The following is a 16,347-nucleotide window of genomic DNA, read 5'->3' as shown; positions in this document are numbered from 1 at the left end:
ATTAATGCTTTTTTGTACTCAAATAGTTATTTTTTATTATATATTCAGTGTTTCTTATTACTCATTTTAAACAGGCAAATTGTTCCTAATTCATACTGACTTACAGTTACATGGAACCACTACAGTCTGAAAACATTTTATTTTTCATTTGATATATTCATTGGGAAGTTTTAAAGTCCATCAGTGCTCTAGGTTTTAGAGCATGAAAGTGTGAAAAAGCTAAGAATAGGAATTAAGGATTGTATAACAGTTTCAAAATGAATGTTAACATTCGTTCAAATATCACTAAGGATTTATTTTCATTTGTTTATTACATAGCTCTACTTATCTTAACCCCCTTTATAAGGTCGATGAATATCAAGTAAACCGTTAAAAGAGAAAAATAACAAGTTAAATATACCTAGTTGAACAGGCTATTGTGGGGCCAAGTCTGTAGCTTTAACAGGAAGTCATGAAGCATTCTGTCATACGAAGTGAGTTAATATAAAAACAATGATCTAATTCTGACTAATTTGACCAAATGGAAATGTTGCAATTAATATAAACAGCAGAAGTGAATGACTACAGAGTGGATTTATTTTTCTGTTGAAATCCAAATACAATTCAATCAATGATATTTATTATAAAATACAATTGCAAAACAAATATGCAATGAAATATGAAGCTGCATAAACACGCCATGACTATTGCTCTTTTTAATACTGTTGTCAATATAAAGGTCAAGGTGTCTCAAATTAAATGTAGACATGTTTAATGTTGTAATATAGCATTAGTGTTTCATATTCCTGTAGTGATAATTGTAACCGTTTAATGTTGATTGACGGAAGTCGACAAACACACGCATTCACACAAACCTTAACACATGCACACACGCAGCACTATCTATCGCTTCTTCTTGCTCTCTTTCTTTGGTTTCTGCCGAAGCTGCGGGGTCAGTCCTTTAGGTTTCTTCAGCTGTTCGGTGGCCTTGCCATCAGTGAACTCAGTCTCTTCCTGGTGAGCAGACACAACACGTATTAACCACCCTGTTATTTAAAAAATAAATCCTCTGAGTCACCTTAAATATGGTCTAGGACACATGACTGCTTGATCACATGATTAGATAACTGTGTTTTTGTTTTGAAGATGTATTTGGATGGTGTGTTTGTTAGCTGACACTCTCACATAGGGAATCTGCCAAAACACTATTTCCAAGTACATTTTGAGTCTGTGCTTCATACAACAAACTTTAGATGGGGGCTGAGTCTTATACATTCAAGTATTCCAGTTCTTCATCACTCCAGATACCTCAGACTATGTGTTAATAAGTGAATGGAATTGTTATAGGCAGTTTCCTGAATTTATGGAGCAATAATAATAATTAAATGAATAATAATAATAAACTGAGTATAGCTTCCTTCATAAAGAAATGCTAAGTGCTTTACAATATGGAAAACAGACACAGAATGTACATAAAAACAATGGGAGGATGCCAAATAATTGAAACAAATATAAGATAGTATTAGTAGAATTAGATTGAAAAAATAGATTACATAGAATGCACATCATTAAAATTGAAATAAATAAAATGTAGTTGAAATTATAAAAAAAATCTATATTAGCAAGATGCACATGTACATGAATAAAAACTGCATCAAAAGCCTTCTTCAGCTCTCGTCCACTTTGTTGTTATCTCTTCTTTTCTTTTCTACATTGGTGGTGGAGAATTGTATGGATACAACTCAGAAACACACACAAGCCAAACACATCCAGACGCGTTTCCCCCTGTCAGCACTGTTTCTGTCTTTGTATGGCAAGGCAGACTGACAGCAGGCTGCTGTAAAGGATGAAATGGCGACATACTGTGGAGAGTAATGAGAGCATCTGAAAATAGAATTATGAGACCGTGGATTTAATTGCTCTTGTCTATAAATAATCTCTCCTGACAGTTAAAAGTATGGAGATCGTGGCAGAAGCCCTTAGTGGCCCTGTCTTCATGGACATTTATAAATAAGATATTCTGCACTACTCTTTATAACTGATTCTGTTTTTTCTGAGGACTGAATAATAACAATCTGCAAGATTTCTTACACCAAATGGTGTAATTGCAGAGCTTTGAGCTTTAAGATCTGTCAAGCAAGATAGGAGAAAAAGTTGTTCATTAAAAAAAATAAAAAAATAAAAAATCCTGGCTGTTCTATCTGCAGCTCCTCCATGCTGCAAATGTTTCTGATTGTGTTCTTTTTTACATCAGATTTAGAATCATATTTCATCCCTATTCGACAGACCATTTGAATAGGTTCAATTGAAAGAAATCAGCAGAATGTAGATGTGACATTTTGGTATCAACTGCAACATTTGTTTCATGTGAATCCCCTATTCCTCCCTATTTCTTGGTGTCTACTCACATATTCGTGTCCCTTGGATGTGGGGAAGATGACAGCGAGGATGCAAATGAGCTGGAAGATGGCGCCCAGAAACAGCCCATAGCGCAGGAGGCTCTCTAGAAAGGTGGGTTCAGGGACCTCTGGAGGGGACAGGTCCACTTCTGCAGACATGATGCTGCTGATGGTCTGTTTGATTATTTTTCCTTGCACCAACCTATCTCTGCAAACAACAGGAACACGGTTAGCAACAAGATCTATTCTTCAATTATTAGTAAGTACATGACAAGGCAAATGAACATGTCTTATTCACTAAAGACTTTCTGACACAGGGTGAGCAAGATCAATACTAATTACAACATTTCATTTAAAAAAAGAGCACTCTTCAAATTAACGTAAACATATTTAGTAGTTAAATCAAAGTAAGTACTTTCTTCAGTGACTTCATTATGAGATTTAACTCATTCTTCCAGTAGTTCAAATATAGTTTTAGTCTTAACTATATAAATGTATACTTCCCCCAGTAACAGCACAATATTAATAACAAACCCTCCTTGTATTCAATGGAATCCTATGTACAGTAGGCATTTTATATGCTTATTGATTTTACCAAGCCAAATAATCATACTGAATGTTCTATTATTTTTGCGTACTATATAGAAACCCTGCACTGATTCACAATGTAAAAACACATTTCAATGTGTGTTATTCAATGTTTCTAATAACTCTATTCTGTTGGTACTGTCATAAACATGGATTTGATGCAAAGCTGTCACAGGACGAGAGAGACCCGAGCAGGCAGATTAACAACATGTCAGTAATTCCTAAACAATGAGGGTTTCATGGCTCCCAGACAAGATTAAGAGGTGCTCGCCTGTCTCGTATTGTATCCGCAACCAGAATATAAACACTGAATTGTAACAAAAGCGTGGAAATGTGAATCAAACGATGTTCTGTGGTCTCATTGCATCACGCTGATAAAACAAAACGTTACTGTACATTGGAGGCTAATGTAAATAGACTCTGCAACGAATGATTTACAACGTAGCACAGCAGTGTGGTTACATTATTAAAACCATGAAGACAGTAGTGTGTGGAAGAAGAAGCTCACCAGTAACAAGAACACTTCACTCTCCTTCAGCCGTTACAGGGATGTTAACTTCAATATCAGAGCACAAATGTTAGTAAATCTGTAAAGGAAAAGATACACACAAAAGAGAGAAAAGGAATTCACCAAGCGGTAGTGACGTAACAAGACTGTGAGCCACTTCCGAACCGGGGAATGATTGTTTTGAAAATGTCGCCCTCTAGCGTTTTTATAAAAACAAATATCTCTCACTAAGATTACATTTTCAAAACATAAAGATAGGCTTCGTAAAAATGGTTTTATGGTATTTATATCTTAGAGCTGTAGCTACTAGCCATCGTCACCAGGGGTGGGATGCAACTAAACATTTACTCAAGTTCTAGGTACTTTTTCCGTTTTGTAAGAACCCACTACATCTGAGTGGTAAACATTGTCAGATTACAATTTGTATAATGTCTGTCTAGTAAAAGCCATGTATCTCCAAATTTGAATTGAATGACTAACCCCAACCTAACCCTTACATTTAGGTGTTAAGCCAAATAATCATACTTAAAACATGTTTACACTTGATACCTTATATTATATTAACTTTATAATGGTGTCTGGTGTATGACTTCCACACAAGAAAAGCTATTTCAAAGACAAAGACATTTGTTATCAGGGAAAAAAACAAAAATGGTGTTAGTTTATAATATTTTATTTATTATTCTGTTTATTCCAGATCTTACTTCATTGAATACACACTGATTCATATAAACAGATTTCATTTTATATAAAATATTTTATACATGTTTAAAAAGAGCAATTGTACAATTATATGAATAAAGACAAGTCAAACAACATAAAAGAAAGACACAATAGATACACAGTATGGGGCTAAAAAGTCTAAAGTCATTGTAATAGTTTAGATTGTTTGCCTTAAATGTCAGCCACCAATCAAGATTTGTATTTGATAACTGATACATGCTTTCCTCACACTCATTTTAAGCTTGATCTGAAGAACATCATGGCGGCTGCAGGCCTCCAGGTTCACTCTCCATTGTGTCCTTTCATGTCTCTGCGTATGATGTCATTCACTGTAAAACATTACAGACAGGGGTGAGCGACTTTCTTATTTACAACCATGCTGAGATGAATTAAGACAAGATGCTTATTTTATGTTATAGCGTAGCTTGTACATGAATCACTATTTTTGACTCTTGACATTTGCACTGCGTTGTTTGGTATGCACCAAATGACCAAAACAACATTATTTTATGGGCAATCCTTCGAAATAAAACTGTTTCTAATTTCAATAATCATTTGTTTTATGGTTAAAGCCCCTGTTGGCGGATATTCAAATTATGATTGTTTGTGAAACTTAAGAGACTATTCCAGTCAAAATTGGTGTCACCTAATTCATCCTCAAGTCACTTGTTCTACTTAGTGGAATCTCTTGGGATAAAGTGACCTACATCAATTTGTTTTTAATAGTACCAGCAGTGGTCGCCAAAGTCAAATATATCAAAGAGTATAGATAGTGAAGAGTAAAGGAAAGGAAATGAGGGAGAGAGGGCGGCAAACGTTCCCCCTTTGAACTTGCATGTGATGTGTGGTTAAGGCCACCAGAAATGTTCTAAATTAATGTATTCATCAGTCCAATGATGACTTGCAGTCCCTGAAGTAATGAAGTATTTCCCACTAGATCAGTGATCTTATTTTTTTCAAGTACTGTTGAAAGAATAACATTTTATCAATAGGATCTCATAATGAATACAAATTACTATAAATAATAACATATCCATTTGCTGCTGACGTGTGGTAAAACAGATTGTTGTAGCTGCTAAAACTTTCATGTTTACCACAGTCGGTATCAAGCAACAGAACAAAGGACATTGCTGGTTCTTTTTTTCCGTTTCACCACAGGTGTGTGCATGTATTTGCCTTTTCAGTAAACTTCCTGTTTCTGCCTTCCATCACAGAGGTGTAAACAGAGACTTTGCTCTACAGCAAATAAGGCCAGGGTACATAACTTCATGGTGGTGTTGTTTCTTCCCCCTTTTCATCCTCAAATACATCAAAATTCATAACCAAGTTTGATTTATTTCAACATGAGCATGAAGATTCTACAAGAGCAGTGAGTGTTATTCGGTTGTGTGAGTGATTCGGAAAGAGACAGGAAATTGGATAGAAAAGCCCAACACAAACCACAATGCAGGATTTGAAAGCGTACAGCTGCAATGTGCTTGTATGCGTTTGCAGTCTGGACCAGTAGATTACTCATCTACTTTGTTTTTTAGTATATTCTGCCATTTAGTATTTTGTTGACGCAATTGTTGCAGTACTGTATCTTCAAGAACTCAGCTAAATATTTTTCAAGGAAACAATAAAAGCTGAAGCGGAGATAGAAACAGATCCTTCTGCATTCAAATAGACTGCACTCAGAATGAATCAGAGTTGCTGACTGATTGAGAGATGATGTAACTGTGGCGCTCAAGTTTGACTTGTTTTAGCAGGAAAAGCACATGTGACTGCTAACTCTCTGATCTATAGTGTTTAGGGGCCTGTGACAGTACACCAGCATGCACGATAACCATTCATGTAATTAAAGTATCCAAATTGAATTCAGCCATTATTCATTTAACTACTTAAAGATATGCTTCACTATTGGAATGAGTCAAAAGCTCTTCCTTGGAAAGGGCCTATTATTCTCAATACTGTTGGATACACAAACTAAAAGGCCTGTGATTTGGATCTGGTAAAAAATGTAAAGTGTTCTTCCTTTGCCCATGCTTCATAATCAAGTTTGATGGATATCAGGGTAGTAGTTATTCCGTATTTCTTAACACTAATAACACTAGTACATACAGTACATAAAGGCTCACTAATTAAGGTTGAGGTATGTTTGAAACTAACCAGTTCATATAACCTGTTTTTTCAGAACAATCACAATCAAAAGTGTGTCGATTAACCTGGCCCCCATGGATAGGGACAAGATACATTTTTTTTAAGATTCAAGATTCAAATGTTTATTATCATAACATATACACAACTACGGTGTAATTATGTAATGTACTATGAAACATTTTGATCGCATGTTCCTCAACAGTGCAATTTACAAGACATAACAAAATAAATATTTTAAAAACCTATAAAAATAGCGCAAGCTCAGGTGTTAAATAGTCTTATGGCCTGTGGGATGAAAGCACCTCAAAGGTATTCGTCGTGTTGCACTCATTTGTACACACAAAACGTGAGGATGAAACGTAATTTGGTAAAGAATGACATTATGCAATAAGAACACTCACCATCCTCCAGGTAAGCATAGCGGAGGTTCTCCTGTTTGACGGTGACCCTCTCTGGGGCTCCTTCCTCATGGGTCCTCATGGTCAGAGACTCCACTCGGCCTCCAGACTTCCCTTGGACAGGACCTTGGATGTATCTTGATGGTGGAGACTTCCCCAGTGGTAGCGCCGTCTGCACAAAACTCTGATGTCTTGACACAAAACAGGCCTCATATGAATCACCAACTTGAGGACCTTCATCCAGTTTGCTCACAGCGGTTCTGGCACCCACACAGGGGCTGGGAGTGGAGGCAGCGTGGGACGCTACCGGGGAACTGCCAAGGAGGATGGGACCACTCCCACTGTAACGTTGGTTTGCAGAGTGGTACAGCCCGGGGTTGTTGACCAAAGAACCGTAATAGAGTGGCTGTTCGTCCAGGATATCTGGGACTACAACATGGGCTCTCGGGTCTGCAGTTGTTAGATGGTACATTGTTGGAGAAACATTCAAGGCTTGAAGGCTGCTCTCCTGCTCCAGCTGATGGTAGAGTGACTTCATTGACAGGCCAGTGAGGGGCTGATTGTCTGAGTAACCATACGTATTCAGCTGGTAGTCATTCAGCGGTTCTGCTTTAATGGCTAGAACAAAAGAAACAAAGGTGAAACATCAATGTAGGTCTATCATTATCTGGTTACAGAAACCAAAACAGGTAATTTTAGGAAAAGTATACCGAAAATGTTAATTATGCTATTTGTTTCCTGATAAACATGTGTGAAAGCGTGTGGGTGCATTTCAATTTTGTATATTTCATGTACTGTAGGTGGTGCATTGTTAGCAAAAACAGTAGTTGAGAGACTTTCCTCTTTAGAGCAAGTGAGAGTCATGCCCCTACGCAAAAACCTGAGCTGTGGCTGCAGTTTAATGACTGACTCTTGTGTGTTCTGATTTCTTGTAAAATTGTAAAACATCAGTGTAAAATGGGGATCATACCAAGAAGCAAGTAGCTGATTTTGACTGACTTTAATAATATAGCAGTTTAAGCTGTTTAAAGTTGAGCTATTTCCTGGACACTGTTGACAATTTAGTCACCATCCCATTTCTCTAACATTCAAGGTACCTCTCTTTTTCCAGGATAGACAGATCTGAGACGGTTGGCAGATATTTACCTATCCCCGGAGTGTAGATTAAGTGCTGAGGCTGACTGCGTTTCTTCTTCCCGTTGATCACGTAGAAGTTGACTTTTGCTGGGCGGGAAATGGTCCGATTTCGGAATGGAGGGACCTCAACAAATAGCATGTTCTAGATGAGGATTCAGCACAGAAAAGATGATCACGCGTCAGATAAACTGTCATGTTGAAACAGAGAGGCGGCTGATGCCCATTCTCTTGCTTTTGTGTTTAGGATCAAGATCAGTATCAGAAATGAAAAACTCTTTCAAAAATGTAAAAAGTAGCACATTGTGTGTGGTGACATGTTTTGCTTTCTGTTTATGTGAATTTGTAAGAGATGACGTTGGTTTGATGATTAAATATATACACATTCACATTATTGGACATGTAAAATGATGCGTATTCCTTATAGCATGTGTGACTCACAGCTTGTGTTTTGTCTCTGTCCACATTGGCCTCCATCTCCCAGATTTGCTGCCCATCTGAAAGCAGAGGGCAGATGGAGTTTAAAACGATAGTTTGATATTTTTACGAGAATAAGATAAGAAGGTGAGAAATATAAGAAATATGTAGCTGCAGACAGCAGAATGTTTGCTTAGCATAACAACTGGAAACAGGGAGAAACAGCTATCCTAGCTCACACGCAAATAAAACAAATACTTATTCAACCAGAAACTTGATTAATTAAGGCACAATACATATTATTTAAAATGCAATATTCTAAAAATACATGGTAGGCTAATTTTGTTACTTTTGGTAAGTGTTTCCCCTGTTTCCTTTCCAGCCTCTGTGATAAGCTAAGCTAATACCTGCTGGCTGTAGCCTTATTTTTGCATGTTCTTATCCCTGAATGAAAGCAAAAGGGCACATTTTCCACAATATCTGACTACTACTATTGCTACTATACTGTATATAAAAATAAGAATTTGCAGGAATTACGATAACGCCAGTCCTTTTTAAAATTTGATTATGTGAGCAGACAGCAGAAAGTGGAAATCAGGTTTCTCTTTTCGGTCTGGCTTAGCTTTTCATTCACATCTCAGTTTCTACCTTTTGTTTCTGTTTTCTACCCACACTCTGAACTAAAGACACACACAGCCTCTGCTCTGGTTCTGAATCTTTATCAGTCTCTCTAACCACATCCTGTTGCATGAAACCCCGCGCAACAGGGAGGCTTTACATGCAGTCAACTGTACCCATCCTGCTTTTAAACCATGTAACCCAATGTGAAAATGTTGTGTGGGCAGGAGCAGCGGTGACAAGGTGAGACATTTCCATTTAGAAATAAATACAAAGTTGTCCCTTGCCAGTAAAACAATAAAAGTTTTAAAAAGTGGGTGGCTCATTTTGTGGGGGCTGAAGGAAGATGTGCGTCAGTTGAATTTAATGTTGCCCAGGCGATATGCAAATACTCTGAAAATACAAATATGACATGCTGGATATGCTCGAGCAGGACATTTGGAGTGTTGTTGCACAAAATAATCAAAGACTAATCATAGTAGTCTTTCTCCGTCTATAAACACAAAAGAAGAACTGTAGGTATATACATCAAGAGTTTTTATAATAACTTTTATGTAACAATTAAACATTTTTGGAACTTATTTGCTATCTTGCTTCAAATTAAATGTGAAGATTGGGGGCTAACATGGCTCAGTCACAAAAAACAATTGAGATGAATGAACGAGTCATTTCTGCTTTTTATAGTGATAAACATACAATATTGTATTTGTTTATTAATATACTTAGGTGTGCTATTTGTCAGATTTCTAGCCATTTTCTTTGTTCAGAGCATGGGTGACATCATAAAAAACGGCAGGTAAAAACTGAGGTGGGCATGAAGCACTAAACCAAATATAAAAGAGAAACCGGCCTTGCATGATCTGTGTGTAAATATGTTGTAATGTAGGCCTAATTACATTTAAAAGGAATAAACATCGCCTTATTTCTAAAATGTTTTACTTTTTTATATAGAGTAGCATCAGAAAGGATTAGATACTGGGGGAAATGTTGCTGTAGCTTAACATTTGTACAGCCATGAGAGTGTTATCAATCTTCTCATCCAACTATTGGCAAGAAAGTGAATTCTAACTATTCTCTCAGGTGAAATATTATTTATTTTTTTATCTTTAATACCTAGTAAAGCCTTTTAGAAGCAGTACGGAGGCTAAAACTTCACCTTGTGTTTTCTCAGAGAAGATCACTCTGGAGTCGGATGTGAAATTCTGTCCAGTAAGGACCATTTGTTGCCCTCCGTGTACCGAGCATCGGTCCAGGTCCTGCCTCTCCACTGCAGGGAGCTCCTGAGCAGAGCGCTGGGCTGAGGAAACAGGAAGACACAGCGTTATCAGAAACCACAGGGAGATCAGAAAACATCTAGAGGAAACATCTTTAGGGCAGGTGGCCACTAAAATATATTATAATTAAATTCCAGAATTGCAATATTGACTACTGGTAAGCATTCTGGTAAAAGACAATAGAAGGTATGTTTGAGGTTGTTTGATAAGGCATTAGTATAGTAGTGCAAATGAATATTGCAATATTAGAAGCAAAATGAATCTTATGAGGAATGAAACCCTCCTTACAGCATTCAATAGGTTGAGAGGCAGCTTGAAGAGACACGAGCTGGCCTCCAGGTTGAGGAATGTGGACACGGAACACCAAACGCACACGTGTGTTTTTTCGTCCAATGTCCGTCTCACCGTTCCTTAGTTCAATGTCGGCGTTTCTCAACTTAAGGATTCCTACACAGTCAATCCTGTAAAATATAAGAAAAGACTGATAAAACACAAGTTAATCAAAGCAGGGCTGTGAACACCCAGTGTCTTTCTTGGAAAAACACTCTCTGGCACACAGGAAGTGATGCACTTGAATTTTCAGTCAGTGGCACCTGCAATTTCTTTGGAGCAGAAACAAATGCGTAGCTAGCATGAACAGCAATCTCCCCCATGAGTGAGAATAGTAAGAGAAGAACCATTAGCACAAATACTTTTTTTTAACAGTACATCTAAAGAAAACAGATGACACGGTCACGTCAACTCAGTCTTATGTATCTCCGCATCTGTATCTATGGGAGAGGAAATGCAAAAACACCACAGACGTGACTGCAGATTACTTAAAGGAGCACTTCACAGCAAAATGAATATTGAGTATTTTTCGTCTTACTTGTTTTTAACGTGAGACAAAGACATTGATCATAGAGATTTCTGCTTTCTCTAGATTATAATGAAACTAAATGTGGTGTTTGCAAACAACTTTTGAAAAACTCAATAAGAGTAGATGTATGCTGCCTTCTGTGTGGTGATATGGTTGGCAAGTATAGTATGGTAATCAACACAACTCACAACTGTGGATTAGCTTGGATTTCTCTGCACGAAGACAATGCTATTGTTTTTCAAATGTATTTTTTTGCCCTTGAGCACCAAAAGCAGAGTGCCATCTACTTCCATTATATTCGAGAGTAGGCAGACATCTCTAAGGATGATACCGCCAACACTCTGCAACTCCCACCAACAGCATCTGTTCCATAAATACATCTTACGGTAAGAGTAAAAACTGCTATGTTAAATTGTGGGGTGAACCCTTTAAAAAAAAGTATTCCAGAGTGTCTTCGTGATACTCACACTACACCCATATGGTTCTTTGGCTCCAGAGGAATCTCCAACACTTTGGTCCCGTTCATCATCCTCTCCATGCTGGGTGTGGTGACGGTCTTCCCGGTGATACGGTGCACCTGATAAAAGGCGTGAGGTTTGAGGATCCTCTCGTCTGCTGTTCCTATGAAGACCTGCAAGCCCAGTGGAGCTGTGCCTTCGTACCCGCAGAGCTAGTAAGGGCAACAAAGGCGATTAAATGCTTGCTTCACACTGAATTAAATTAACTACAATATAATTAACCTCCATGGTTGCTGTAAACAAATTCAGACGGCACAATAAATCTTGTTCAACCCTAACCCTCACCCTGTGAGGAGGATTTCACTGGTCACTGTCTAACTGGCATGTCAAGAACACTGATTTGCATAGGGCGTTTTAACAACCGTACCTAATCATTTTTCCTTGTGGGAGTAATAATGTGAGGCTCTTTCATTCATTTGCATGGCTGTTTGCTTTCATAAACACAACATTATCCGGGAAATACCGTCGTCAATTAAATCTCTCCTGCTGCACTACAAGTCCTGCATTCAAAACTTTTCAAAAAGCACGTTATCAGCAATATGTACTCATATGTAACAATATGTAAGTAGAAGCCCTCATTCTGTAGGAAAATTGTATCTATCAATGTTTTACTAATGATGTTGTTAATATTACTGCTGCATTAATGTTTACCCGTAGATGTTAAATGTTTAAAAAAAAAAATTCTACATCTTTTTGTTCTGTTGGATGGTTTAACCTACGGCAAAGTAGGTTTAAAAAAAAGGTTAACTTTTCATGAGCTCAGAAACACAGCCCTGTTTCAGCTTTGTGACAACGTCCCGCTGATCCAAGAGGGTTTTAAAAAAAAGGGTATTAGGGTAAAGATTTGTGTACTCATAAAAAGGAACCATTCACCCTCAGTTAATAAGAAGAAACGCCTTTTTTCACTTCTCACCAGTACATTAAAAAGTTTAGAGTCGCATAAAATGAAAATACTATAGTTCTTGAGTTAAACATTTTTGTTACATTCCACCAAAGCCCACACCCAGGGGGAGCACCTGAACTTCCGGATGACCTCCGTTAGGCGTCTTCACAGCTCCACGGCTCCCCTCAGTCTCATAGTGAGCCCTGTGGTGAGATCTGGGTTCTTGCTGGATAAGAAGCTCGTATTGACCCGACTGGCTGGGCAACGGCCACTCCAAAGACGGGAGTGGAGCCACTGAGAGACCACTGGGGAAAAGATAGACAGAAAAAAGCAATAAGAGGGGAAACTGAAAAGAAAAAATAATAACGATATTCCAAAATGTTACCTTAAACCACAAAATATACTATCATGTATGATGTATATTGTAATCTGCAAGATAAGATAAACCAAATAAGTTCAGAGACATAACTTCTCTGTAAGTGATAGGAAAGGACAGATAACACTAACAAAGCATTGCTAACAAAGCACTTATATACTAATAAAGGGCTGGCTTATCTAAAGCCAGTTGAGTAGCACTTGAAATGTTTTGTCTCTATGAAACCTGATGTACTTATATGATTCTGTTTTTTTCAAGTTTCTATCTTCTTTGTCGAATGCACTTATTGTAAGTCGCTTTGGATAAAAGCGTCAGCTAAATGCAATGTAATGTAATGTAATGTAATGTAACACACCCAAAGGCTCCTTGGTGAACTGGATGAGGAGCCCACACAGCTGGCAGCATATAGAAAGTTTCAGACTTGACTTCAGCTCCTGCCCTGCTTATCCTCTCCTGCTCAATGGCCCAGTCATACCTCTCTCCATACACACAGTCCTGTCTCTGGGCCTGCCCATGTACATCTCGCACCGCTGAGAAGGGCATGGCTCTGGGTGGACAGGAGCTGAAGCTGTTCAGCATCTCCTCCAATCCTGAGGAGGAGGTCTGAGCCTGGGGCTGGAGCTCGGCGTGGGCCTGGTATTGCTGGAGGTAGGACGCCTGCTGCTCATGGGGAGAAGGGATGGGACTGGGACTCCTCGAGCGCTGCTTAACAGGAGTGCCTCCCCGACAGGAATGAGCCTGGTCATAGGATCTCTTTCCATGTGGCGAAACAGAGCGGGAACGCTGGTGGGGGAGTGATGAGGCGGTGCGGTGCTGCTGAGGTTGGAGAAAGGTCTCGTCTGTGATGCTGTTGCAAGGCGAGGCTCCAGGAGAGGAGTGGGCAGAAGAATTGTGGATGCCCTGGATAACCGTACAGAGCTCCAAGCTGGACAAACCTATTCCACAGCCTACCCCATTGGAAGGGGAGATGCAGGGTGAAGCCGAAGGAGAGTATGCCTCTGCAGGCCAGCCAGAGGAGGAGTTGCTGCTGGCAGGGCTCACACAATCCCTGTAGGCCCCAAGAGCTTTGGTGCCAAGGCTGGGCTCCAGGGTCTGAGAGCTGAAAGAGTCGCCTGACGGAGTGATCTCAATCCTAGGACTGGGAGCAGGGATGTTCGCCAGTCTTGATGCCAGCCCCAGGGAGTCAATCACGGCCTCAGACAGGTCTTCTGTTGTGGGGCTGTGGGAGGAGAGGTCTGGACAAGGGTCTTGCTGGCTGGAACTGGAGATGTAGGCAGTGTGAGGGTCGACCACCAGCAGAGGAGGCTGGTTGTTGTTTTGAAGGAGAGCCCTTGAGTCATCTGTCAAAAATGAGGTAAGGAATTAATTTCTAAAATACTAGGCTACTAGTTTCCTGATATTATGTAAGTAATGGAGAAATTGTTCAAACATTTAGCCTGACTCCAATGTTTGTTTTTATTACGACTACTGACGAACCTAAATACTTACTGTCTAATCCTATATAAAAAATAACGATATCCATCTTCAATATTGATTTATCAATAACAATAGTTTATAGTGTTCGGCTATAACATTTGTAACAGACTTTGGGAATTGATGAATTACTAATTTTGTGTGAGTTAATCTGAAAGGGCTGTTGCGTTAACTCAAACCAAAACGTTTGGGAACCACTGTTTTGAGATATTATTCTATATGCCATAATATTGTGCATCTGTTAAATGACCTTATTACATATGATTATAAATAATGACAGAAATGCCCATGCATCATGCTGTACAGTGAAGCTCAAGCATCCAAGCAAAGTAACAACAATGAAGACTGAATTTAGAAGGAATTGTGTTTGCTCCATTAAACTGTGATATTGACAATACAATGCAATGCAACTTTTCTGTATTTTCTCAAATAGAGTGAAGGGTTTTAATGATGTATCCGAGTTAAAAATGACCGTGAATGAGGAAGATTAGAGGAGTATAACATCAGTACCTGACAGCTAAGTACCCACTGATGGATATCCGAAATCTTTACTTGACTCCAACCTCAACATAAAATGTATCTTTCTTTACACGTTCACAATATAAAAAAAACTAAGAAAAAAACAATAAGTGGAAAGTATATTCTACGGAAAGTCACGTTAAAGCATATAGGCTAGTAAGGATTACACACCTTTATCACTGACAGGAAAGTCTTCCCCAGGTGGATTATAGAGAAACAGGTCGGAGAAGTCCAGCTCCTCCTGGCTGATGTCTTGTTCCAGGCCATCGGTGAAGCCCAATCCCCCTGAAGTCATCATGTAAATCTTATACACGTTTACTTTTGTAATAACTTTTAGACTCGCCAAATAACCTAAACTAGCCCGTACGCATGAGCAAACATAACAAAAAACCACTATAACAGTTGTTTTCCTTGTTCTAAGATATACGTTTAAAACATTACGCAGCTGCTTAAATAAAACCTTCGACACCGCGACAAGAAAAAAGACGCTTCCTGTCACTGCTGATGGTGACAAGCTGACAGAAAGTGCAGACTTGTTTGTGTGTGGGTGCGCGCGCGCGTGCGTGTGTGTGTGTGTGTGTGTGTGTGTGTGTGCGCGTGCTCCTCATTTCCTCCTGTGAGAGTCAAGTTGAGTCACAGGAGTTGTAAAAGAGGGTAAACACAACTAGTATGACATTAGACAGTAACACATGATTAGATGTATATTTGGTTATCATTCGCAATAAGTACATACACAAACTGTTAAAATAAATTAATGGTTTTAAATTAAATCAAAACGCAGTGATGGGACCTTTTGTCGACTAGGTGGTGGTATTGAAGCGAATTTATCAGCTCTGGCACTGCACTCAGTGGCAACATCTGGCTCTAAGCCAATCACGCCGCGAGTTCACATCGGACAGAGCCAATCCCCGAACGGCTGCTCTCCGAACCCGCCCCCCTCACCATGCTGATTGACAGTGGACCTGTGGCGATGTGCATTAGAGCTGTTCAGAGTAAGTAACAACACTAAAATGTAGTCGCTTTTTCGTCAAAGTTTACATTACGCCATATGGCAAATTCAGTCTGCATACAGCTAGCAAGCCGGCATTGCTAACGCTAAAGTTTGTTAAATAAACGTTAACTTATGCTATTAATCATGTCTGCACTTTGACTCACAGTCACCAATAAATAATTGATGAAAATATTTATCTATAGTCATCAATTGCCACAAATTGAACATTATCAGAAAACATCAAGAGCTTTAGTGTTTAAGTAATCATATAGATTCATAACATTCATGCATCTTTTTGTAGCTTGACAGAGCGGCACTTGTTTTACATACTTTATATAGTTAGTAGTCCATTGGCTACACACCAACAAATAAATCTGACAAGTGCTCAGATTTTTTTTTTGTTTCATAAAAGAAGAAAAAAACACAGTCCTGTGATATCTTTCTTTACTGTTTCAATTGTTTTCATTTTGCTTCTCATTCCATTTAATAAAATGAAATATATGCTCCTATTCATTACTAAATGTCATAACATTTGTAATCTTGAGTAACTT

The 16,347-nt window shown here is 38.7% G+C and overlaps 2 protein-coding genes across 2 annotated transcripts; both read right to left on the bottom strand.

Annotated features, from left to right (window-relative positions):
* Positions 1–554: 554 nt before the first annotated feature.
* manbal (mannosidase beta like) lies at positions 555–3,636 on the bottom strand. Its single transcript, XM_034205817.1, has 3 exons — positions 3,475–3,636; positions 2,388–2,586; positions 555–993 (listed from the first exon to the last, which is right to left on the bottom strand). Exons 2-3 carry the CDS (start codon positions 2,535–2,537, stop codon positions 883–885), a joined length of 261 nt encoding a protein of 86 aa, XP_034061708.1. The 5' UTR covers positions 2,538–2,586; positions 3,475–3,636; the 3' UTR covers positions 555–882.
* Positions 3,637–4,131: 495 nt separating this feature from the next.
* Positions 4,132–15,294, bottom strand: LOC117539593 (nuclear factor of activated T-cells, cytoplasmic 2-like). Its single transcript, XM_034205816.1, has 10 exons — positions 14,977–15,294; positions 13,169–14,153; positions 12,571–12,742; positions 11,504–11,706; positions 10,466–10,638; positions 10,060–10,200; positions 8,310–8,365; positions 7,881–8,013; positions 6,738–7,352; positions 4,132–4,526 (listed from the first exon to the last, which is right to left on the bottom strand). The coding sequence occupies exons 1-10, from the start codon at positions 15,101–15,103 to the stop codon at positions 4,480–4,482; spliced, it is 2,652 nt and encodes an 883-aa protein (XP_034061707.1). The 5' UTR covers positions 15,104–15,294; the 3' UTR covers positions 4,132–4,479.
* Between the last annotated feature and the right edge of the window lie 1,053 nt (positions 15,295–16,347).

This window comes from Gymnodraco acuticeps, unplaced genomic scaffold (genome assembly GCF_902827175.1).
Source record: "Gymnodraco acuticeps unplaced genomic scaffold, fGymAcu1.1, whole genome shotgun sequence".
In the NCBI taxonomy this organism is placed as follows: domain Eukaryota; kingdom Metazoa; phylum Chordata; class Actinopteri; order Perciformes; family Bathydraconidae; genus Gymnodraco; species Gymnodraco acuticeps.
Note: the sequence above shows the minus strand (reverse complement) of the source record. Positions and strands in the feature narration are given on the sequence as shown.